Genomic DNA, 25,616 nt, shown 5'->3' on the forward strand with positions numbered 1-25,616 from the left:
GAAAGAGATGCCAAAAGTTGACCATAGTGAAGAGACCCTTCAGCCAGCTTGTTCTGAGGCTCAGCTCACTAACCCAAACCAACCCACCCAAGCCTCAGGACAGTACCCAGAAAATCTGGTCCAACCCAATCATCACAAAGGAAAAATAAAAATATATCTCCTAAAAATCACAGTAAACTTCAATGCTATTTGTCTCTAAACAGAGGTATATGGTGACCACTGTGACTGATAGAAACCTGAGGAAAACCATGACTAGGTATAGACTCAGAGAGGACAGTCTGTCTATAGAGACCGGTCATCACAGACAGATCTGGCTACCCAGAGAGGACAGTCTGTCTATAGAGACCGGTCATCACAGACAGATCTGGCTACCTCAGAGAGGACAGTCTGTCTATAGAGACCGGTCATCACAGACAGATCTGGCTACCCAGAGAGGACAGTCTGTCTATAGAGACCGGTCATCACAGACAGATCTGGCTACCCAGAGAGGACAGTCTGGCCATAGAAACAAGGTCATCACAGACAGATCTGGCTACCCAGAGAGGACAGTCTGGCCATAGAAACCGGTCATCACAGACAGATCTGGCTACCCAGAGAGGACAGTCTGGCTATAGAGACCGGTCATCACAGACAGATCTGGCAACCCAGAGAGGACAGTCTGTCTATAGAACCGGTCATCACAGACAGATCTGGCTACCCAGAGAGGACAGTCTGGCCATAGAAACAGGTCATCACAGACAGATCTGGCTACCCAGAGAGGACAGTCTGGCCATAGAAAGTCTGTCTATAGAGACCGGTCATCACAGACAGATCTGGCTACCCAGAGAGGACAGTCTGGCCATAGAAACCGGTCATCACAGACAGATCTGGCTACCCAGAGAGGACAGTCTGGCCATAGAAACCGGTCATCACAGACAGATCTGGCTACCCAGAGAGGACAGTCTGGCCATAGAAACCGGTCATCACAGACAGATCTGGCTACCCAGAGAGGACAGTCTGGCCATAGAAACCGGTCATCACAGACAGATCTGGCTACCCAGAGAGGACAGTCTGGCCATAGAAACCGGTCATCACAGACAGATCTGGCTACCCAGAGAGGACAGTCTGGCCATAGAAACCGGTCATCACAGACAGATCTGGCTACCCAGAGAGGACAGTCTGGCCATAGAAACTGGTCATCACAGACAGATCTGGCTACCCAGAGAGGACAGTCTGGCCATAGAAACCGGTCATCACAGACAGATCTGGCTACCCAGAGAGGACAGTCTGGCCATAGAAACCGGTCATCACAGACAGATCTGGCTACCCAGAGAGGACAGTCTGGCCATAGAAACCGGTCATCACAGACAGATCTGGCGGTCACCCAGAGAGGACAGTCTGGCCATAGAAACATGGTCATCACAGACAGATCTGGCAACCCAGAGAGGACAGTCTGGCCATAGAAACTGGTCATCACAGACAGATCTGGCTACCCAGAGAGGACAGTCTGGCCATAGAAACCGGTCATCACAGACAGATCTGGCTACCCAGAGAGGACAGTCTGGCCATAGAAACCGGTCATCACAGACAGATCTGGCTACCCAGAGAGGACAGTCTGGCCATAGAAACTGGTCATCACAGACAGATCTGGCTACCCAGAGAGGACAGTCTGGCCATAGAAACCGGTCATCACAGACAGATCTGGCTACCCAGAGAGGACAGTCTGGCCATAGAAACTGGTCATCACAGACAGATCTGGCTACCCAGAGAGGACAGTCTGCCCTCAGAGAGCAGTGAAGACAGTGCTGCATTTTCTCCTAAACTGACAGAACTAAACAGACTTAGGGGCCAATTTCTTTCCAAAAATTGAAAACAAATGCAAACATTTTAAAACCAAAACAGAAAAGGAGAAAATCCGATATCTATTGTCATTTTAGCTTAGAGACAGCCAGTATAACAACCAATCAGAACCTTACTACCAGTATAACAACCAATCAGAACATTACTACCTGTAGAACAACCAATCAGAACATTAACATTACTACCTGTAGAACAACCAATCAGAACATTACTACCTGTAGAACAACCAATCAGAACATTACTACCTGTAGAACAACCAATCAGAACATTAACATTACTACCTGTAGAACAACCAATCAGAACATTACTACCTGTAGAACAATCAATCAGAACATGTACTACCTGTAGAACAACATGTAGTCAATCAGAACAGTACTACCTGTAGAACAACCAATCAGAACATGTAACATTACTACCTGTAGAACAACCAATCAGAACATTAACATTACTACCTGTAGAACAACCAATCAGAACAGTACTACCTGTAGGACAACCAATCAGAACATTAACAGTAGAACATGTAGTCTGTAGTCTTATAGCAACAGAACATGTAGTCTGTAGTCTGTAGTCTTATAACAATAGAACATGTAGTCTATAGTCTGTAGTCTTATAACAATAGAACATGTAGTCTGTAGTCTTATAACAATAGAACATGTAGTCTGTAGTCTTATAACAATAGAATCTGTAGTCTGTAGTCTGTAGTCTTATAACAATAGAACATGTAGTCTGTAGTCTGTAGTCTGTAGTCTTATAACAATAGAACATGTAGTCTGTAGTCTTATAACAATAGAACATGTAGTCTGTAGTCTGTAGTCTTAGTCTTAGAACATGTAGTCAAGTCTGTAGTCTTATAACAGTAGAACATGTAGTCTGTAGTCTGTAGTCTTATAACAATAGAACATGTAGTCTGTAGTCTTATAACAGTAGAACATGTAGTCTGTAGTCTGTAGTCTTATAACAATAGAACATGTAGTCTGTAGTCTTATAACAGTAGAACATGTAGTCTGTAGTCTGTAGTCTTATAACAATAGAACATGTAGTCTGTAGTCTTATAACAGTAGAACATGTAGTCTGTAGTCTTATAACAATAGAACATGTAGTCTGTAGTCTTATAACAGTAGAACATCTGTAGTCTGTAGTCTTATAACAATAGAACATGTAGTCTGTAGTCTTATAACAATAGAACATGTAGTCTGTAGTCTGTAGTCTTATAACAGTAGAACATGTAGTCTGTAGTCTGTAGTCTTATAACAGTAGAACATGTAGTCTGTAGTCTTATAACAATAGAACATGTAGTCTGTAGTCTGTAGTCTTATAACAATAGAACATGTAGTCTGTAGTCTGTAGTCTTATAACAATAGAACATGTAGTCTGTAGTCTTATAACAGTAGAACATGTAGTCTGTAGTCTATAGTCTTATAACAATAGAACATGTAGTCTGTAGTCTTATAACAATAGAACATGTAGTCTTATAACAATAGAACATGTAGTCTGTAGTCTTATAACAGTAGAACATGTAGTCTGTAGTCTTATAACAATAGAACATGTAGTCTGTAGTCTTATAACAATAGAACATGTAGTCTGTAGTCTGTAGTCTTATAACAATAGAACATGTAGTCTTATAACAGTAGAACATGTAGTCTTATAACAATAGAACATGTAGTCTGTAGTCTTATAACAATAGAACATGTAGTCTGTAGTCTTATAACAGTAGAACATGTAGTCTGTAGTCTTATAACAGTAGAACATGTAGTCTGTAGTCTGTAGTCTTATAACAATAGAACATGTAGTCTGTAGTCTGTAGTCTGTAGTCTTATAACAGTAGAACATGTAGTCTGTAGTCTATAGTCTTATAACAATAGAACATGTAGTCTGTAGTCTTATAACAATAGAACATGTAGTCTGTAGTCTGTAGTCTTATAACAATAGAACATGTAGTCTGTAGTCTTATAACAATAGAACATGTAGTCTGTAGTCTTATAACAATAGAACATGTAGTCTGTAGTCTTATAACAGTAGAACATGTAGTCTGTAGTCTGTAGTCTTATAACAGTAGAACATGTAGTCTGTAGTCTGTAGTCTTATAACAATAGAACATGTAGTCTGTAGTCTTATAACAATAGAACATGTAGTCTAGTCTATAGTCTTATAACAGTAGAACATGTAGTCTATAGTCTTATAACAGTAGAACATGTAGTCTGTAGTCTTATAACAATAGAACATGTAGTCTGTAGTCTATAGTCTTATAACAATAGAACATGTAGTCTGTAGTCTATAGTCTTATAACAATAGAACATGTAGTCTGTAGTCTTATAACAGTAGAACATGTAGTCTGTAGTCTATAGTCTTATAACAGTAGAACATGTAGTCTGTAGTCTTATAACAATAGAACATGTAGTCTGTAGTCTTATAACAATAGAACATGTAGTCTGTAGTCTTATAACAATAGAACATGTAGTCTGTAGTCTTATAACAGTAGAACATGTAGTCTGTAGTCTATAGTCTTATAACAGTAGAACATGTAGTCTGTAGTCTTATAACAATAGAACATGTAGTCTGTAGTCTTATAACAGTAGAGCATGTAGTCTGTAGTCTATAGTCTTATAACAGTAGAACATGTAGTCTGTAGTCTTATAACAATAGAACATGTAGTCTGTAGTCTTATAACAATAGAACATGTAGTCTGTAGTCTTATAACAGTAGAACATGTAGTCTGTAGTCTATAGTCTTATAACAGTAGAACATGTAGTCTGTAGTCTTATAACAATAGAACATGTAGTCTGTAGTCTTATAACAATAGAACATGTAGTCTGTAGTCTTATAACAATAGAACATGTAGTCTGTAGTCTTATAACAATAGAACATGTAGTCTGTAGTCTTATAACAATAGAACATGTAGTCTGTAGTCTTATAACAGTAGAACATGTAGTCTGTAGTCTATAGTCTTATAACAATAGAACATGTAGTCTGTAGTCTATAGTCTTATAACAGTAGAACATGTAGTCTGTAGTCTATAGTCTTATAACAATAGAACATGTAGTCTGTAGTCTTATAACAGTAGAACATGTAGTCTGTAGTCTATAGTCTTATAACAGTAGAACATGTAGTCTGTAGTCTATAGTCTTATAACAGTAGAACATGTAGTCTGTAGTCTTATAACAGTAGAACATGTAGTCTGTAGTCTTATAACAGTAGAACATGTAGTCTGTAGTCTATATGTAGTCTTATAACAGTAGAACATGTAGTCTGTAGTCTATAGTCTTATAACAATAGAACATGTAGTCTGTAGTCTTATAACAGTAGAACATGTAGTCTGTAGTCTTATAACAGTAGAACATGTAGTCTGTAGTCTATAGTCTTATAACAGTAGAACATGTAGTCTGTAGTCTATAGTCTTATAACAGTAGAACATGTAGTCTGTAGTCTATAGTCTTATAACAGTAGAACATGTAGTCTGTAGTCTTATAACAGTAGAACATGTATTCTGTAGTCTTATAACAGTAGAACATGTAGTCTGTAGTCTATAGTCTTATAACAGTAGAACATGTAGTCTGTAGTCTATAGTCTTATAACAGTAGAACATGTAGTCTGTAGTCTATAGTCTTATAACAGTAGAACATGTAGTCTGTAGTCTTATAACAGTAGAACATGTAGTCTGTAGTCTATAGTCTTATAACAGTAGAACATGTAGTCTGTAGTCTATAGTCTTATAACAGTAGAACATGTAGTCTGTAGTCTATAGTCTTATAACAATAGAACATGTAGTCTGTAGTCTTATAACAGTAGAACATGTAGTCTGTAGTCTATAGTCTTATAACAGTAGAACATGTAGTCTGTAGTCTATAGTCTTATAACAGTAGAACATGTAGTCTGTAGTCTATAGTCTTATAACAGTAGAACATGTAGTCTGTAGTCTTATAACAGTAGAACATGTAGTCTGTAGTCTTATAACAATAGAACATGTAGTCTATAGTCTATAGTCTTATAACAGTAGAACATGTAGTCTGTAGTCTTATAACAATAGAACATGTAGTCTGTAGTCTATAGTCTTATAACAGTAGAACATGTAGTCTGTAGTCTGTAGTCTTATAACAGTAGAACATGTAGTCTGTAGTCTTATAACAATAGAACATGTAGTCTATAGTCTTATAACAGTAGAACATGTAGTCTGTAGTCTATAGTCTTATAACAGTAGAACATGTAGTCTGTAGTCTTATAACAATAGAACATGTAGTCTGTAGTCTATAGTCTTATAACAATAGAACATGTAGTCTGTAGTCTGTAGTCTTATAACAGTAGAACATGTAGTCTGTAGTCTATAGTCTTATAACAGTAGAACATGTATTCTGTAGTCTTATAACAGTAGAACATGTAGTCTGTAGTCTATAGTCTTATAACAGTAGAACATGTAGTCTGTAGTCTGTAGTCTTATAACAATAGAACATGTAGTCTGTAGTCTGTAGTCTTATAACAGTAGAACATGTAGTCTGTAGTCTGTAGTCTTATAACAATAGAACATGTAGTCTGTAGTCTTATAACAATAGAACATGTAGTCTGTAGTCTTATAACAGTAGAACATGTAGTCTGTAGTCTTATAACAGTAGAACATGTAGTCTGTAGTCTGTAGTCTTATAACAATAGAACATGTAGTCTGTAATCTTATAACAGTAGAACATGTAGTCTGTAGTCTGTAGTCTTATAACAGTAGAACATGTAGTCTGTAGTCTATAGTCTTATAACAATAGAACATGTAGTCTGTAGTCTTATAACAATAGAACATGTAGTCTGTAGTCTGTAGTCTTATAACAATATAACATGTAGTCTGTAGTCTTATAACAATAGAACATGTAGTCTGTAGTCTTATAACAATAGAACATGTAGTCTGTAGTCTGTAGTCTTATAACAGTAGAACATGTAGTCTGTAGTCTATAGTCTTATAACAATAGAACATGTAGTCTGTAGTCTGTAGTCTTATAACAGTAGAACATGTAGTCTGTAGTCTATAGTCTTATAACAATAGTTAGAAGAGTTTCTGTCAGCTGAAGGCAAATCATTTCCCTATAAGGTAATGCATGGCAACAAACCCTTTCTCTCTTTCTCTCTATTTACAGGGACCAGTCGGGCCTCCGGGACCTGCAGGAGCTGATGTGAGTCTAAATCAAGTTTTACCCTTATCCTCTAACCCTTGACCTCTAACCCCTGACCTTTATCTTTAAACTATAATGCTGATCCATAAACTGTATCCGATAAGCCCTGAGCTCTTATTGAGAACCCTACTGTTCTGGGATTGATGCTAGTAAAGACATGGAAGACATTTGGAAGAGTCTAGAATATCTTCCTGAGATGTAAACAGAACAGACCCTGGGAGTCGGGGTGGGAGACCCTGTAGAGGACTGGAGAGAGAGGGGGGAGGGGCGTGGGGAGAGACAGAGAGAGAGAGGGCGGGCGCGGGGGTAGAAGCAGAGGGAGGGAGGGAGGGAGGGAGGGAGGGAGGGAGGGAGGGAGGGAGGGAGGGAGGGAGGGAGGGAGGGAGGGAGGGAGGGAGGGAGGGAGGGAGGGAGGGAGGGAGGGGAAAAGATGGCAGTTCCAGCCGTATGCTGTTGTGTAATGAGAACAGTCTGGCCTCTCAGACGCCATTTTGTAGGGTGACTCTTGGAAGACATTTGGAAGAGTCTAGTATATCTTCCTGAAATGAAAATGGAAAAAATGCTGGGAGTTGGGGTAGGAGACCCTGTAGAGGACTGGAGTATTTCATAAAACACCACGAGGAGACAGAGAGAGAGGAAGAAACAGAGAGAGGGAGAGGGAGAGAGGGCTGAGGGAGAGGGCAGTTCAGCAGTCGGCTGTTCAGAACAGTCTGAACTCTCATATGTCATTTTGTAGGGTGACTCAGCGTTACCATGGCAACCTCGCTCTACCCCGCCATTTCCTGGTTCTAAAGCCTGTCTCCTCAGAGTACTACTACAGTTGAAGTCGGAAGTTGACATACACTTAGCTTGGAGTCATTAAAACTCGTTTTTCAACCACTTCACAAATTTCTTGTTAACAAACTATAGTTTTGGCAAGTCGGTTAGGACATCTACTTTGTGCATGACAAAGTACTTTTTCCAACAATTGTTTACAGACAGATTATTTCATTAATAATTTACTGTATCACAATTCCAGTGGGTCTGAAGTTTACATACACGAAGTTGACTATGGAAAATTCCAGAAAATGTACATATTTGAGTCAATTGCAGGTGTACCTGTGGATGTGGATGTATTTCAAGGCCTACCTTCAGACAAAGATCGTACTTTTTGGAGAAATGTCCTCTGGTCTGATGAAACAAAAATAAAACTGTTTGCTCATAATGACCATCGTTATGTTTGGAGGGGAAAAAAAGGGGGAGGCTTGCAAGCTGAAGACACCATCCCAACCGTGAAGCACGGGGGTGGCAGCATCATGCTGTGGGGGTGCTTTGCTACAGGAGGGACTGGTGCACTTCACAAAATAGATGGCATCATGAGGGATGAAAATTATGTGGATATATTGAAGCAACATCTCAAGACATCAGTTAAAGCTTGGTCGCAAATGGGTCTTCCAAATGGACAATGACCCCAAGCATACTTCCAAAGTTGTGGCAAAATGGCTTAAGGACAACAAATTCAAGGTATTGGAGTGGCCATCACAAAGCCCTGACCTCAATTCTATAGAAAATGTGTGGGCAGAACTGAAAAGGCATGTGCGAGCAAGGAGGCCTACAAACCTGACTCAGTTACACCAGCTCTGTCAGGAGGAATGGGCCAAAATTCACCCAACTTATTGTGGGAAGCATGTGGAAGGCTACTCGAAGCATTTGACCCAAGTTAAACCATTTAAAGGCAATGCTACCAAATACTAATTGAGTGTATGTAAACTTCTGACCCACTGGGAATGTGATGAAAGAAATTAAAGCTGAAATAAATCACTCTCTCTACTATTATTCTCACATTTCACATTCTTAAAATAAAGTGGTGATCCTAACTTACGTAAGATAGGGAATTATTACTAGGACTAAATGTCAGGAATTGTGAAAAACTGAGTTTAAATGTATTTGGCTAAGATGTATGTAAACTTCCGACTTCAACTGTATATTAGGAGTCTATAACACTTCATCAGGTTGTAAACTAACACTACAGGACGAGATGAGATAATATACTCTGCAATACATTATTTATCATTACTGTCATCTTACAAAAATATATATACTGTACAAACATTGAGTAAATAATCATTATGTACTGTATGCACAAAAAGCTTATTTCTCTTTTCATATCAAGAAGTTGATTAAACATCATCAAATCAAATCAAATCAAATTTATTTATATAGCCCTTCGTACATCAGCTGATATCTCAAAGTGCTGTACAGAAACCCAGCCTAAAACCCCAAACAGCAAACAATGCAGGTGTAAAAGCAGGTGTAAAAGCACGGAGGGACTGATCGTTACTCAGATGCACCTTGTGCTGGGGACAATAAAAGGCCACTGTAAAATGTGAAGTTTTGTCACACAACACAATTCCACAGATGTCTCAAGTTTTGAGTGAGCTTACAATTAGCATGCTGACTGCAGGAATGTCCACCTGAGCTGTTGCCGGAGAATTGAACGTTAATTTCTCTACCATAAACCGCCTCCAACGTCATTTTAGAGAATTTGGCAGTATGTCCAACTGGCCTCAAAATGTAACCACGCCAGCCCAGGACCTCCACATCCTTCACCTGCGGGACCATCTGAGGGGAGGCGCAGGGGGAGGGGAGAGGGAAGGGAAAGGAGTACTTATGTCTGTAATAAAGCCCTTTTGTGGGGTAAAACTCATCATTCTGATTGGCTGGGCCTGGCTCCCCAGTGGGTGGGCTATATATATTGTACATCTATATAACTGTTATCTATATATATTGAACATCTATATATATATATATATATATATATAGAGAGAGAGATATATTTTACGCTGCTGCTACTCTCTGTTTATCTTATATGCATAGTCACTTTAACCATACATTCATGTACATACGACCTCAATTGGCCCGACCAACCAGGGCTCCCGCACATTGGCTAACTGGGATATCTGCATTGTGTCTAACCCACCACCCACCAATCCCTCTTTTACACTGCTGCTACTCTCTGTTCATCATATATGCATAGTCACTATAAACATATCTACATGTACATACTACCTCAATCAGCCTGACTAACAGGTGTCTGTATGTAGCCTCACTACTAACAGGTGTCTGTATAGAGCCTTGCTACTAACAGGTGTCTGTATGTAGCCTTGCTACTAACAGGTGTCTGTATAGAGCCTTGCTACTAACCTGTGTCTGTATGTAGCCTTGCTACTAACAGGTGTCTTAGAGCCTGTAAAGTAAGCATTTCACTGTAAAACCTGTTGTATTCGGCGCACGGCGCAACTTTGATTTGATATCTATATATATTAAACATCTATATAACTTATCTATATTTATTGAACATCTGTTTAACTGCTCTCTCTATCTCTATAACTGTTATCTATATTTATTGAACATCTCTATAACTGTTATCTATATTTATTGAACATCTGTTTAACTGCTCTCTCTATCTCTATAACTGTTATCTATATTTATTGAACATCTGTTTAATTGTTATCTATATAAACTAAGCAAAAAAAGAAACGTCCCTTTTTCAGGACCCTGTCTTTCAAAGATAAATCGTACAAATCCAAAATGACTTCACAGATCTTAATTGTAAAGGGTTTAAACACTGTTTCCCATGCTTGTTCAATGAACCATAAACAATTAATGAACATGCACCTGTGGAACGGTCGTTAAGACACTAACAGCTTACAGACGGTAGGCAATTAAGGTCACAGTTATGAAAACTTAGGACACTAAAGAGGCCTTTCTACTGACTCTGAAAAACACCAAAAGAAAGATGCCCAGGGTCCCTGCGTGAACGTGCCTTAGGCATGCTGCAAAGAGGCATGAGGACTGCAGATGTGGCCAGGACAATACATTGCAATGTCCATACTGTGAGACGCCTAAGACAGCGCTACAGGGAGACAGGGCGGACAGCTGATCGTCCTCGCAGTGGCAGACCGAGTGTAACAACACCTGCACAGGATCGATACATCCGTGGGACAGGTACAGGATGGCAACAACAACTGTCCGAGTTACACCAGGAACGCACAATCCCTCCATCAGTGCTCAGACTGTCCGCAATAGGCTGAGAGAGGCTGGACTGAGGGCTTGTAGGCCTGTTGTAAGGCAGGTCCTCACCAGACATCACCGGCAACAACGTTGGGCACAAACCCACCGTTGCTGGACCAGACAGGACTGGAAAAAAGTGCTCTTCACTGACAAGTCACGATTTTGTCTCACCAGGGGTGATGGTCAGATTTCCATTTATCGTTGAAGGAATGAGTGTTACACCGAGGCCTGTACTCTTGAGCGGGATCGATTTGGAGGTGGAGGATGCGTCATGGTCTGGGGCGGTGTGTCACAGCATCATCAGACTGCCTGCAATGACAACAAGCTCAATCTCAGCGCTGTGCGTTACAGGGAAGACATGACCCTCCAGCATGACAATGCCACCAGCCATACTGCTCGTTCTGTGCGTGATCTCCTGCAAGACAGGAATGTCAGTGTTCTGCCATGGCCAGCGAAGAGCCCGGATCTCAATCCCATTGAGCACGTTTGGGACCTGTTGGATCGGAGGGTGAGGGCTAGGACCATTCCCCCCCATAAATGTCTGGGAACTTGCAGGTGCCTAGTTGGAAGAGTGGGGTAACATCTCACAGCAAGAACTGACACATCTGGTGCAGTCCATGAGGAGGAGATGCACTGCAGTACTTAATGCAGCTGGTGACCACACCAGATACTGACTGTTACTTTTGACCCCCCTTTGTTCAGGGACACATTATTCCATTTCTGTTATTCACATGTCTGTGGAACTTGTTCAGTTTATGTCTCAGTTGATGAATCTTGTTATGTTCATACAAATATTTACACATGTTAAGTTTGCTCAAAATAAACGCAGTTGACAGTGAGAGGTCATTTCCATTTTTGCTGAGGTTATATTGAACAACTGTAGAACTGTTATCTATATAACTGTTGTCTCTATATTATGTACATCTATATAACTGTTATCTATATTACTGTTGTCTCGATATTCTGTACATCTATATAACTGTTATCTATATAACTGTTATCTATATAACTGTTATCTATATAACTGTTATCTATATAACTGTTGTCTCTATATTCTGTACATCTATATAACTGTTATCTATATAACTGTTATCTATATAACTGTTGTCTCTATATTCTGTACATCTATATAACTGTTATCTATATTACTGTTGTCTCTATATTCTGTACATCTATATAACTGTTATCTATATAACTGTTGTCTCTATATTCTGTACATCTATATAACTGTTATCTATATAACTGTTATCTATATAACTGTTATCTATACAACTGTTATTTATACAACTGTTATCTATACAACTGTTGTCTCTATATTCTGTACATCTATATAACTGTTATCTATATTACTGTTGTCTCTATATTCTGTACATCTATATAACTGTTATCTATATAACTGTTGTCTCTATATTCTGTACATCTATATAACTGTTAGCTATATAACTGTTATCTATATTCTGTTATCTATCTGTTATTTATACAACTGTTATCTATACAACTGTTGTCTCTATATTCTGTACATCTATATAACTGTTATCTATATAACTGTTGTCTCTATATTCTGTACATCTATATAACTGTTATCTATATAACTGTTGTCTCTATATTCTGTACATCTATATAACTGTTATCTATATAACTGTTGTCTCTATATTCTGTACATCTATATAACTGTTATCTATATTACTGTTATCTACAGGAATGTGAGATTCTGGATATCATCATGAAGCTTTGCTGTAAGTCTGCCCCCCCCACACACACACACAGAAAATCAGACACACTGGGATGACTAACATTGTGTTTTTGTTTAATTTGTTTCCTACAGCATGCTGTGGTGAGTCCATCCCATCATCTCATTGGCTTCTGAGTTTATCTTATAGCTCTCCATTCACCATTATGCCCATACTCTGTCTGTCTGTCTGTCTAATGTCTGTCTGTCTAATGTGTGTGTCTGTCTAATGTGTCTGTCTGTCCTGATGTAGAGTGTAAGTGTGGGCCCCTGGACCTGGCCTTCATCGTGGACAGTTCTGAGAGTATCGGCTCCACTAACTTCGCTCTAGCTAAGGACTTCATCATCACCGTCATAGACCGCCTTATTAAGGACCAGCAAGTCCATGTGAGTACTATTTTAAAAATATACTTTTACAAACACTTTATTTGAATAAACAAATCACATTACAGTCAAGGATTTAAACATTTTTATTTATTTCATTTTTTTAAATTTAACCTTTATTTTAACTAGACAAGTCAGTTAGGAACAAATTCCTATTTACAATGATGGCCAACACCAGCCAAACCCGGACGACTCTGGGCCAATTGTGCGTCGCCCTATGGGACTCATGAATAAAAGTATTTGGGGTGTTCCAGAGGCGCAACTTTCACTGGGGACATGCCCCCCCCCCCAGTTATATAATTGGAATGTAATACAAAGCAATGCAATAGTGTGCTTAAGGACCATGTGGACGCCTCCGAGCGTCCCTCCCACTTCTAAAACCAATGTTGCGCCCCTGGAGATTTCTATGCCTGAAATTGAGACCAAAAAGCTTTTGTACACACACAATTTTGACTTTGGAATCTGACTTGATGTCTGTGGAATCTGACTTGATGTCTGTGGAATCTGACTTGATGTCTGTGGAATCTGACTTCATGTCTGTGGAATCTGACTTCATGTCTGTGGAATCTGACTTCATGTCTGTGGAATCTGACTTCATGTCTGTGGAATCTGACTTTATGTCTGGAATCTGACTTCATGTCTGTGGAATCTGTGAAATCTGACTTTATGGCTGTGGAATCTTTTTTTTTAACCTTATTTAACTAGGCAAGTCAGTTAAGAACCAATTCTTATTTTCAATGATGGCCTAGGAACAGTGGGTTAACTGCCTGTTCAGGGGCAGAACGACAGATTTGTACCATGTCAGCTCGGGGGTTTGAACTTGCAACCTTCTGGTTACTAGTCCAACGCTCTAACCACTAGCTGTCGGGGCTACCAACTTTGTGACTGTGGAATCTGACTTTGTAGCTGTAGAATCTGACTTTGTGGCTGTGGAATCTGACTTTGTGGCTGTGGAATCTGACTTTATGGCTGTGGAATCTGACTTTACGGCTGTGGAATCTGTGAAATCTGACTTTATGGCTGTGGAATCTGACTTTACGGCTGTGAAATCTGTGAAATCTGACTTTATGGCTGTGGAATCTGACTTTATGTCTGTGGAAGCTTGTTAAACTCAGGTACTTTTGCTGCACAAGGTGGGCTATGGGATTCATATTTGTTTGTGTGATTACCAGAGTATGAAACACTTTGAAAATATCAACGGCAGCAATTTATTTTGCTATACATTTTACTCGCACATGTGCTCATACGTGTGTGTGTGTGTGTGTGTGTGTGTGTGTGTGTGTGTGTGTGTGTGTGTGTGTGTGTGTGTGTGTGTGTGTGTGTGTGTGTGTGTGTGTGTGTGTGTGTGTGTGTGTGTGTGTGTGTGTGTGTGTGTGTGTGTGTGTGTGTAGTTTGGTTTTAATGAGTCCAGGGTAGGCGTGGTGCAGTACAGTGGGGATGGAGCCCAGGAGGCTGTCAGACTGGGAGACCCCAACATTAACACACTCACTGAGCTCAAACAGTAAGTACACACACTCACTGAGCTCAAACAGTAAATACACACACAGACACACACACACAATCATTACCCTGTATGTTGTGTGTAGGGCGGTGCGGGACCTGCGCTGGCTGGCTGAGGCCACCTATACAGGGGAGGCTCTGCAGTTCTCTCTGACCAACATGATTGACCGTCTGCAGCAGGAGAACCGCGTGGTCCTAGTGCTCACTGACGGACGCTCTGATATCACCAGAGATAAAACACCGCTCAACACACTCTGTGGGAAGGGCATCAAGGTGAGGGACACCACTCTGTGTGAAGGGCATCAGGGTGAGGGACACCACTCTGTGTGAAGGGCATCAGGGTGAGGGACACCACTCTGTAGGAAGGGCATCAGGGTGAGGGACACCACTCTGTGGTGAGGGCCACCACTCTGTGGTGAGGGACACCACTCTGTGTGAAGGGCATCAAGGTGAGGGACACCACTCTGTAGGAAGGGCATCAAGGTGAGGGACACCACTCTGTAGGAAGGGCATCAAGGTAAGGGACACCACTCTGTGTGAAGGGCATGAGGGTGAGGGACACCACTCTGTGGTGAGGGACACTACTCTGTGTGAAGGGCATCAAGGTGAGGGACACCACTCTGTAGGAAGGGCATCAAGGTGAGGGACACCACTCTGTAGGAAGGGCATCAAGGTGAGGGACACCACTCTGTAGGAAGGGCATCAAGGTGAGGGACACCACTCTGTAGGAAGGGCATCAAGGTGAGGGACACCACTCTGTAGGAAGGGCATCATGGTGAGGGACACCACTCTGTAGGAAGGGCATCAAGGTGAGGGACACCACTCTGTAGGAAGGGCATCAAGGTGAGGGACACCACTCTGTAGGAAGGGCATCAAGGTGAGGGACACCACTCTGTAGGAAGGGCATCAAGGTGAGGGACACCACTCTGTAGGAAGGGCATCAAGGTGAGGGACACCAATCTGTAGGAAGGGCATCAAGGTGAGGGACACCACTCTGTAGGAAGGGCATCAAGGTGAGGGACACCACTCTGTAGGAAGGGGATCATGGTGAGGGACACCACTCTGTAGGAAGGGCATCAAGGTGAGGGACACCACTCTGTAGGAAGGGCATCATGGTGAGGGACACCACTCTGTGGGAAGGGCATCAAGGTGAGGGACACCACTCTGTAGGAAGGGCATCAAGGTGAGGGACACCACTCTGTGGGAAGGGCATCAAGGTGAGGGACACCACTCTGTAGGAAGGGACACCACTCTGTAGGAAGGGCATCAAGGTGAGGGACACCACTCTGTGGGAAGGGACACCACTCTGTAGGAAGGGCATCAAGGTGAGGGACACCACTCTGTAGGAAGGGCTTCAGGGTGAGGGACACCACTCTGTAGGAAGGGACACCACTCTGTAGGAAGGGCATCAAGGTGAGGGACACCACTCTGTAGGAAGGGCTTCAGGGTGAGGGACACCACTCTGTAGGAAGGGACACCACTCTATAGGAAGGGACACCACTCTGTAGGAAGGGCATCAAGGTGAGGGACACCACTCTGTAGGAAGGGCATCAAGGTGAGGGACACCACTCTGTAGGAAGGGACACCACTCTGTAGGAAGGGCATCAGGGTGAGGGACACCACTCTGTAGGAAGGGACTCAGGGTGAGGGACACCACTCTGTGGGAAGGGCATCAAGGTGAGGGACACCACTCTGTGTGAAGGGCATCAGGGTGAGGGACACCACTCTGTAGGAAGGGCATCAGGGTGAGGAACACCACTCTGTGGGAAGGGACACCACTCTGTAGGAAGGGACACCACTCTGTAGGAAGGGCATCAAGGTGAGGGACACCACTCTGTAGGAAGGGACACCACTCTGTGGGAAGGGCATCAAGGTGAGGGACACCACTCTGTGGGAAAGGCATCAGGGTGAGGGACACCACTCTGTAGGAAGGGACACCACTCTGTAGGAAGGGACACCACTCTGTGGGAAGGGCATCAAGGTGAGGGACACCACTCTGTGGGAAGGGCATCAGGGTGAGGGACACCACTCTGTAGGAAGGGCATCAAGGTGAGGGACACCACTCTGTAGGAAGGGCATCAAGGTGAGGGACACCACTCTGTAGGAAGGGACACCACTCTGTAGGAAGGGCATCAAGGTGAGGGACACCACTCTGTGGGAAGGGCATCATGGTGAGGGACACCACTCTGTGGGAAGGGCATCAAGGTGAGGGACACCACTCTGTGTGAAGTGACACCACTCTGTAGGAAGGGCATCAAGGTGAGGGACACCACTCTGTAGGAAGGGCATCAAGGTGAGGGACACCACTCTGTAGGAAGGGCATCAAGGTGAGGGACACCACTCTGTGGGAAGGGACACCACTCTGTAGGAAGGGCATCAAGGTGAGGGACACCACTCTGTGGGAAGGGATACCACTCTGTAGGAAGGGCATCAAGGTGAGGGACACCACTCTGTAGGAATGGCATCATGGTGAGGGACACCACTCTGTGGGAAGGGCATCAAGGTGAGGGACACCACTCTGTAGGAAGGGCATCATGGTGAGGGACACCACTCTGTAGGAAGGGACACCACTCTGTAGGAAGGGACACCACTCTGTAGGAAGGGCATCAAGGTGAGGGTCACCACTCTGTAGGAAGGGCATCAAGGTGAGGGACACCACTCTGTGGGAAGGGTCACCACTCTGTAGGAAGGGCATCAAGGTGAGGGACACCACTCTGTGGGAAGGGACTCCACTCTGTAGGAAGGGCATCAAGGTGAGGGACACCACTCTGTGTGAAGGGACACCACTCTGTAGGAAGGGCATCATGGTGAGGGACACCACTCTGTGGGAAGGGCATCAAGGTGAGGGACACCACTCTGTGGGAAGGGACACCACTCTGTGGGAAGGGCATCAAGGTGAGGGACACCACTCTGTGGGAAGGGCATCATGGTGAGGGACACCACTCTGTGGGAAGGGCATCAAGGTGAGGGACACCACTCTGTGTGAAGTGACACCACTCTGTAGGAAGGGCATCAAGGTGAGGGACACCACTCTGTAGGAAGGGCATCAAGGTGAGGGACACCACTCTGTAGGAAGGGCATCAAGGTGAGGGACACCACTCTGTAGGAAGGGACACCACTCTGTGTGAAGTGACACCACTCTGTAGGAAGGGCATCAAGGTGAGGGACACCACTCTGTGTGAAGGGACACCACTCTGTAGGAAGGGCATCAAGGTGAGGGACACCACTCTGTAGGAAGGGACACCACTCTGTAGGAAGGGCATCAAGGTGAGGGACACCACTCTGTGTGAAGAGCATCAAGGTGAGGGACACCACTCTGTAGGAAGGGACACCACTCTGTAGGAAGGGCATCAAGTTGAGGGACACCACTCTGTAGGAAGGGACACCACTCTGTAGGAAGGGCATCATGGTGAGGGACACCACTCTGTAGGAAGGGACACCACTCTGTAGGAAGGGCATCAAGTTGAGGGACACCACTCTGTAGGAAGGGACACCACTCTGTAGGAAGGGCATCATGGTGAGGGACACCACTCTGTAGGAAGGGACACCACTCTGTAGGAAGGGCATCAAGGTGAGGGACACCACTCTGTAGAAAGGGCATCAAGTTGAGGGACACCACTCTGTAGGAAGGGACACCACTCTGTAGGAAGGGCATCAAGGTGAGGGACACCACTCTGTAGAAAGGGCATCAAGTTGAGGGACACCACTCTGTAGGAAGGGACACCACTCTGTAGGAAGGGCATCAAGGTGAGGGACACCACTCTGTAGGAAGGGCATCAAGGTGAGGGACACCACTCTGTAGGAAGGGACACCACTCTGTAGGAAGGGCATCAAGGTGAGGGACACCACTCTGTAGGAAGGGCATCAAGGTGAGGGACACCACTCTGTAGGAAGGGCATCAAGGTGAGGGACACCATTCTGTAGGAATGGCATCATGGTGAGGGACACCACTCTGTGGGAAGGGACACCACTCTGTAGGAAGGGCATCAAGGTGAGGGACACCACTCTGTAGGAAGGGCATCAAGGTGAGGGACACCACTCTGTAGGAAGGGCATCAAGGTGAGGGACACCACTCTGTAGGAAGGGCATCAAGGTGAGGGACACCACTCTGTAGGAATGGCATCATGGTGAGGGACACCACTCTGTGGGAAGGGCATCAAGGTGAGGGACACCACTCTGTAGGAAGGGCATCAAGGTGAGGGACACCACTCTGTAGGAAGGGCATCAAGGTGAGGGACACCACTCTGTAGGAAGGGCATCAAGGTGAGGGACACCACTCTGTAGGAAGGGCATCAAGGTGAGGGACACCACTCTGTAGGAAGGGCATCAAGGTGAGGGACACCACTCTGTAGGAAGGGACACCACTCTGTAGGAAGGGCATCAAGTTGAGGGACACCACTCTGTAGGAAGGGACACCACTCTGTAGGAAGGGCATCATGGTGAGGGACACCACTCTGTAGGAAGGGACACCACTCTGTAGGAAGGGCATCAAGGTGAGGGACACCACTCTGTAGAAAGGGCATCAAGTTGAGGGACACCACTCTGTAGGAAGGGACACCACTCTGTAGGAAGGGCATCAAGGTGAGGGACACCACTCTGTAGAAAGGGCATCAAGTTGAGGGACACCACTCTGTAGGAAGGGACACCACTCTGTAGGAAGGGCATCAAGGTGAGGGACACCACTCTGTAGGAAGGGCATCAAGGTGAGGGACACCACTCTGTAGGAAGGGACACCACTCTGTAGGAAGGGCATCAAGGTGAGGGACACCACTCTGTAGGAAGGGCATCAAGTTGAGGGACACCACTCTGTAGGAAGGGCATCAAGGTGAGGGACACCATTCTGTAGGAATGGCATCATGGTGAGGGACACCACTCTGTGGGAAGGGACACCACTCTGTAGGAAGGGAATCAAGGTGAGGGACACCACTCTGTAGGAAGGGCATCAAGGTGAGGGACACCACTCTGTAGGAAGGGCATCAAGGTGAGGGACACCACTCTGTAGGAAGGGACACCACTCTGTAGGAAGGGCATCAAGGTGAGGGACACCACTCTGTAGGAAGGGCATCAAGTTGAGGGACACCACTCTGTAGGAAGGGCATCAAGGTGAGGGACACCATTCTGTAGGAAGGGCATCAAGGTGAGGGACACCACTCTGTAGGAAGGGACTCCACTCTGTAGGAAGGGCATCAAGGTGAGGGACACCACTCTGTAGGAAGGGCATCAAGGTGAGGGACACCACTCTGTAGCAAGGGCATCAAGGTGAGGGACACCACTCTGTAGGAAGGGACACCACTCTGTAGGAAGGGCATCAAGGTGAGGGACACCACTCTGTAGGAAGGGCATCAAGGTGAGGGACACCACTCTGTGTGAAGGGCATCAAGGTGAGGGACACCACTCTGTAGGAAGGGCATCAAGGTGAGGGACACCACTCTGTAGGAAGGGCATCAAGGTGAGGGACACCACTCTGTAGGAAGGGCATCAAGGTGAGGGACACCACTCTGTAGGAAGGGACACCACTCTGTAGGAAGGGCATCAAGGTGAGGGACACCACTCTGTGTGAAGGGTCACCACTCTGTGTGAAACCTCTCCGCTTGCCTCATACCATTAACTGGGTGCTATGCAGTTATTTCCAGTTCTGAGCACCTGAAGGTTCGAAGGATTGAGGCTTTAGTACGACCAGCAACATCATATGACAACGCACAGTCCATTACACACACACACACACACACTAACCCTGCCCCCCTCTCTCTGTCAGGTGGGTGGTCTGGGAGTGAAGGACTACTCTGGCCGTCAGCCCAACCATGAACAGCTCAGTGCTGTGGTCTGTACGAGTGACCCTAAACCAGGCTTCTCCTTCGTACTGGAGAACTTCGCTGAACTGCTGGATGACAGCTTCTTACAGAACCTCACCACACGCATCTGTGAAGGTACACACACACGCACGCACGCGCACACACACGTGAACCCCTTGGTGCTGATACAGACTCTGTAAAACATTGATGTGAAAATGTCCTATTAATTTTGGTTTCTCTATTTCCTACAACAGATAAGAAGTGTCCCAACTACAAATGTCCCAGTAAGTCATGTGGTTTATCCTGTGGTTTCTCTGTGGCTTGTTACCAAATGTCACATGTGGTTTATCTCTCTCCTGATCTCTCCAGTGTCATTGTCTTCAGACATGTTAGTTTGGATCAGGGACGGGTTTATGGTCTCTCTTCAGTCTCATTCTCTGAGTACATGGACATGGATTAGTGTCTGTGGTTTCTCCTGTGGTTTCTCCTGTGGTTTCTCCTGTGGTTTCTCCTGTGGTTTCTCCTGTGGTTTCTCTGTGGTTTCTCTGTGGTTTCTCCTGTGGTTTCTCCTGTGGTTTCTCCTGTGATTTCTCCTGTGGTTCCTCTGTGGTTTCTCCTGTGGTTTCTCCTGTGGTTTCTCTGTGGTTTCTCTGTGGTTTCTCCTGTGGTTTCTCCTGTGGTTTCTCCTGTGATTTCTCCTGTGGTTTCTCTGTGGTTTCTCCTGTGGTTTCTCCTGTGGTTTCTCTGTGATTTCTCCTGTGGTTTCTCCTGTGGTTCCTCTGTGGTTTCTCCTGTGGTTTCTCCGTAGTTTCTCCTGTGGTTTCTCTGTGGTTTCGCCTGTGGTTTCTCCTGTGGCTTCTCCTGTGGTTCCTCTGTGGTTTCTCCTGTGGTTTCTCCTGTGGTTTCTCCTGTGATTTCTCCTGTGGTTCCTCTGTGGTTTCTCCTGTGGTTTCTCCTGTGGCTTCTCCTGTGGTTCCTCTGTGGTTTCTCCTGTGGTTTCTCCTGTGGTTTCTCCTGTGGTTTCTCCTGTGGTTTCTCCTGTGGTTTCTCCTGTGGTTTCTCTGTGGTTTCTCTGTGGTTTCTCCTGTGGTTTCTCCTGTGGTTTCTCCTGTGATTTCTCCTGTGGTTCCTCTGTGGTTTCTCCTGTGGTTTCTCCTGTGGTTTCTCTGTGGTTTCTCTGTGGTTTCTCCTGTGGTTTCTCCTGTGGTTTCTCCTGTGATTTCTCCTGTGGTTCCTCTGTGGTTTCTCCTGTGGTTTCTCCTGTGGTTTCTCTGTGATTTCTCCTGTGGTTTCTCCTGTGGTTCCTCTGTGGTTTCTCCTGTGGTTTCTCCGTAGTTTCTCCTGTGGTTTCTCTGTGGTTTCGCCTGTGGTTTCTCCTGTGGCTTCTCCTGTGGTTCCTCTGTGGTTTCTCCTGTGGTTTCTCCTGTGGTTTCTCCTGTGGTTTCTCTGTGGTTTCTCTGTGGTTTCTCTGTGGTTTCTCCTGTGGTTTCTCCTGTGGTTTCTCCTGTGATTTCTCCTGTGGTTCCTCTGTGGTTTCTCCTGTGGTTTCTCCTGTGGTTTCTCTGTGATTTCTCCTGTGGTTTCTCCTGTGGTTCCTCTGTGGTTTCTCCTGTGGTTTCTCCGTAGTTTCTCCTGTGGTTTCTCCTGTGGCTTCTCCTGTGGCTTCTCCTGTGGTTTCTCCTGTGGTTTCTTTGTGGTTTCTCCTGTGGTTCCTCTGTGGTTTCTCCTGTGGTTTCTCCTGTGGTTTCTCTGTGGTTTCCCTGTGGTTTCTCCTGTGGTTTCTCCTGTGGTTTCTCCTGTGGTTCCTCTGTGGTTTCTCCTGTGGTTTCTCTGTGGTTTCTCCTGTGGTTTCTCTGTGGTTTCTCCTGTGGTTTCTCCTGTGTTTGTCCTGTGGTTTCTCCTGTGGTTTCTCTGTGGTTTCTCCTGTGGTTTCTCATGTGGTTTCTCCTGTGGTTTTATCCTGTGGTTTCTCTGTGGTTTCTCTGTGGTTTCTCCTGTGGTTTCTCCTGTGGTTTTATCCTGTGGTTTCTCTGTGGTTTCTCTGTGGTTTCTCTGTGGTTTCTCCTGTGGTTTTATCCTGTGGTTTCTCTGTGGTTTCTCTGTGGTTTCTCTGTGGTTTCTCCTGTGGTTTCTCCTGTGGTTTCTCCTGTGGTTTCTCCTGTGGTTTCTCTGTGGTTTCTCCTGTGGTTTCTCCTGTGGTTTCTCTGTGGTTTCTCCTGTGGTTTCTCCTGTGGTTTCTCCTGTGGTTTCTCTGTGGTTTCTCTGTGGTTTCTCCTGTGGTTTCTCCTGTGGTTTCTCTGTGGTTTCTCCTGTGGTTTCTCCTGTGGTTTCTCCTGTGGTTTCTCTGTGGTTTCTCCTGTGGTTTCTCCTGTGGTTTCTCCTGTGGTTTCTCCTGTGGTTTCTCTGTGGTTTCTCCTGTGGTTTCTCTGTGGTTTCTCATGTGGTTTCTCTGTGGTTTCTCATGTGGTTTCTCCTCTGGTTTCTCTTTGTAATCTTGTTTTGGGAAGACATTGTGTTGCCATAGGGTATTGTCTTCATGTTGTTTATCTTGTTGTTTCTGTCCTCCAGTCTCCTTCTCGGGGGACACAGACATCGTGTTGTCATAGGGTATTGTCTTCATGTTGTTTATCTTGTTGTTTCTGTCCTCCAGTCTCCTTCTCAGGGGACACAGACATCGTATTGATGATGGACAGTTCAGCCAGTGTGGGACAGAGGAACTTTGACTCCAGCAAGACCTTCGTCAAGCGTCTGGCTGAGCGCTTCCTGTCTGCCGAGAGGTCCGGCCGTGCTGCCGTGCGTGTCGCCGTGGGCCAGTACAGCCGTGAACGCCGCATGGAGGCGGAGCTGACCTCTAACCTCACCCTGCTGACCAGTAAGATTGAGGCCGCCACCTTCCAGAATGATGGGACTGACGTTACCAAGGCGATGGCCTTCGCCATGGAGCAATTCAAGACATCAGGTGGCGGGAACAGGAAGAGGAAGCTAGTGCTGTTCTCTGACGGGAGATCTCAGGGCGTTACCGAGGCGATGCTGGAGAAGCGCGTACGGCTGGTGTCAGAGGGGGGAGTGGAGCTGTACGTTATCACCGTGGGCAACCAGGTGAGCGAGGCCAACCTGCGCTCGCTGGTCAGCAGGGGGAGGAGTTACGACGTCACCTACGCCCAGCGCCACCTGTTCCGCGTCCCAGACTACCCGTCTCTGCTGCGTGGCGTGTTCTACCAGACCGTGTCCCGCAGGGTCTCCCAGGCCTGAGTTTAGGGGCAAGGGCTGGGACCACATGCTTTAGAGTTTAGTCTCCCTCATTATGAATATCCATTCATATTTCATCACTCATTTACTGTGTTTTAGTTGGGTTTTTACGTCCGATAATGACAGAAGACAATTGTGTGTCAGACTGTGTAAGAGATTGTGTTAGACTGCATTCATGTGCTCTCAGAATTATCAAGAAAAATCCCAAGCGGAAAACTACTGAACACCTCTTGTAACAGAAACTAGTTTCAGACGTCTGTTATGAGCTTCCATGTTGTAACATCTTCTTGTCAGACTGTTCCATAATTCCCAGTCATACTGTTCCATAATTCCCAGTCAGACTGTTCCCAGTTCCATAATTCCCAGTCAGACTGTTTACCAGTTGCATAATTCCCAGTCAGACTGTTCCCAGTTCCATAATTCCCAGTCAGACTGTTTCCAGTTCCATAATTCCCAGTCAGACTGTTCCCAGTTCCATAATTACCAGTCAGACTGTTTACCAGTTGCACAATTCCCAGTCAGACTGTTCCCAGTTCCATAATTCTCTGTTAGACTGTTCCCAGTTCCATAATTCCCAGTCAGACTGTTCCCAGTTCCATAATTCCCAGTCAGACTGTTCCCAGTTCCATAATTCCCAGTCAGACTGTTCCCAGTTCCATAATTCCCAGTCAGACTGTTCCCAGTTCCATAATTCCCAGTCAGACTGTTCCCAGTTTCATAATTCCCAGTCAGACTGTTCCCAGTTCCATAATTCCGAGCAGCACATGAACGCAGCATTAGACAGAAACGTTACTGTAAAGGAATGGTCGTTGTTGTTTGTAGATCAGAGACAGGACAGGATATGACATCACTACATCTTTTTTAAACATCAAAGTTAAACATTAAACATCCTCCCTGCAGACAACCTGGTCCTAATGAAGAACAGCTGGACACGGACTGTTTGCGACGCGTGTGTGTGTGTGTGTGTGTGTGTGTGTGTGTGTGTGTGTGTGTGTGTGTGTGTGTGTGTGTGTGTGTGTGTGTGTGTGTGTGTGTGTGTGTGTGTGTGTGTGTGTGTGTGTGTGTGTGTGTGTGTGTGTGTGTGTGTGTGTGTGCAACCAGTGTAATGGTCTCTATAATGTGCTATACATCATGTGGGAGTTCGTCAAAAACAGTTTGTCTGAGGTCGCATGTTCAGATGCCTCACAAGTACACAAACATGCAACCAGACACACACACACACAACCATACACACACAACCACACTCAGACAGGAAAACATCTATTACCATGTTTGCACCGCCAACCCTGATGAGGTAAAGAAACCCTGAATGGTTTATGTCTCCCTGTGACCCCTCTCTCTCTCTCTCTCTCTCTCTCTCTCTCTCTCTCTCTCTCTCTCTCTCTCTCTCTCTCTCTCTCTCTCCCCTCTCACTCTCACTCTCACTCTCTCTCTCTCTCTCTCTCTCTCTCTCTCTCTCTCTCTCTCTCTCTCTCTCTCTCTCTCTCTCACACTCTCTCTCGCTCTCTCTCTCGCTCTCGCTCTCTCTCTCTCCCCCTCTCACTCTCACACTCTCTCTCTCTCTCTCTCTCTCTCTCTCTCTCTCTCTCTCTCTCTCTCTCTCTCTCTGTCTCTCTCTCTCTCTGTCTCTCTCTCTCTCTCTCTCTCTCTCTCTCTCTCTCACTCTCACACACTCATTCCTCTCTGCATCAGCCTGATGAACCATAACCCTTTGAAGGCTACTTTAATGTTCCAAGTAACAGTTTCAGATTAATGGGCCAGTTCCTCAGTGTCAGCATGTGTGAACATGTAACTCAGTGGATCATGGTGCCAGTTGACTGCTGTAGCAGTGAATGGTGCCAGTTGACTGCTGTAGCAGTGAATGGTGCCAGTTGACTGCTGTAGCAGTGAATGGTGCCAGTTGACCGCTGTAGCAGTGAATGG

At 45.0% G+C, this 25,616-nt stretch overlaps 1 protein-coding gene across 2 annotated transcripts in view; it reads left to right on the plus strand.

Annotated features, from left to right (window-relative positions):
- LOC124009351 (collagen alpha-1(VI) chain-like) overlaps positions 1-24,765 on the plus strand; it is a 122,463-nt gene extending 97,698 nt beyond the window's left edge. For both annotated transcript variants that reach the window (XM_046321059.1, XM_046321060.1), the window contains 9 exons: positions 6,951-6,986; positions 12,739-12,775; positions 12,865-12,873; positions 13,022-13,155; positions 14,544-14,653; positions 14,739-14,925; positions 20,408-20,579; positions 20,699-20,728; positions 23,095-24,765. In XM_046321059.1, coding sequence (XP_046177015.1) covers positions 6,951-6,986; positions 12,739-12,775; positions 12,865-12,873; positions 13,022-13,155; positions 14,544-14,653; positions 14,739-14,925; positions 20,408-20,579; positions 20,699-20,728; positions 23,095-23,696 — 1,317 coding nt within the window. In that variant the 3' untranslated portion in view covers positions 23,697-24,765. The remainder of the gene's footprint in view (positions 1-6,950; positions 6,987-12,738; positions 12,776-12,864; positions 12,874-13,021; positions 13,156-14,543; positions 14,654-14,738; positions 14,926-20,407; positions 20,580-20,698; positions 20,729-23,094) is intronic.
- Positions 24,766-25,616: the final 851 nt, after the last annotated feature.

Source organism: Oncorhynchus gorbuscha, linkage group LG22 (genome assembly GCF_021184085.1).
Source record: "Oncorhynchus gorbuscha isolate QuinsamMale2020 ecotype Even-year linkage group LG22, OgorEven_v1.0, whole genome shotgun sequence".
Lineage (NCBI taxonomy): Eukaryota > Metazoa > Chordata > Actinopteri > Salmoniformes > Salmonidae > Oncorhynchus > Oncorhynchus gorbuscha.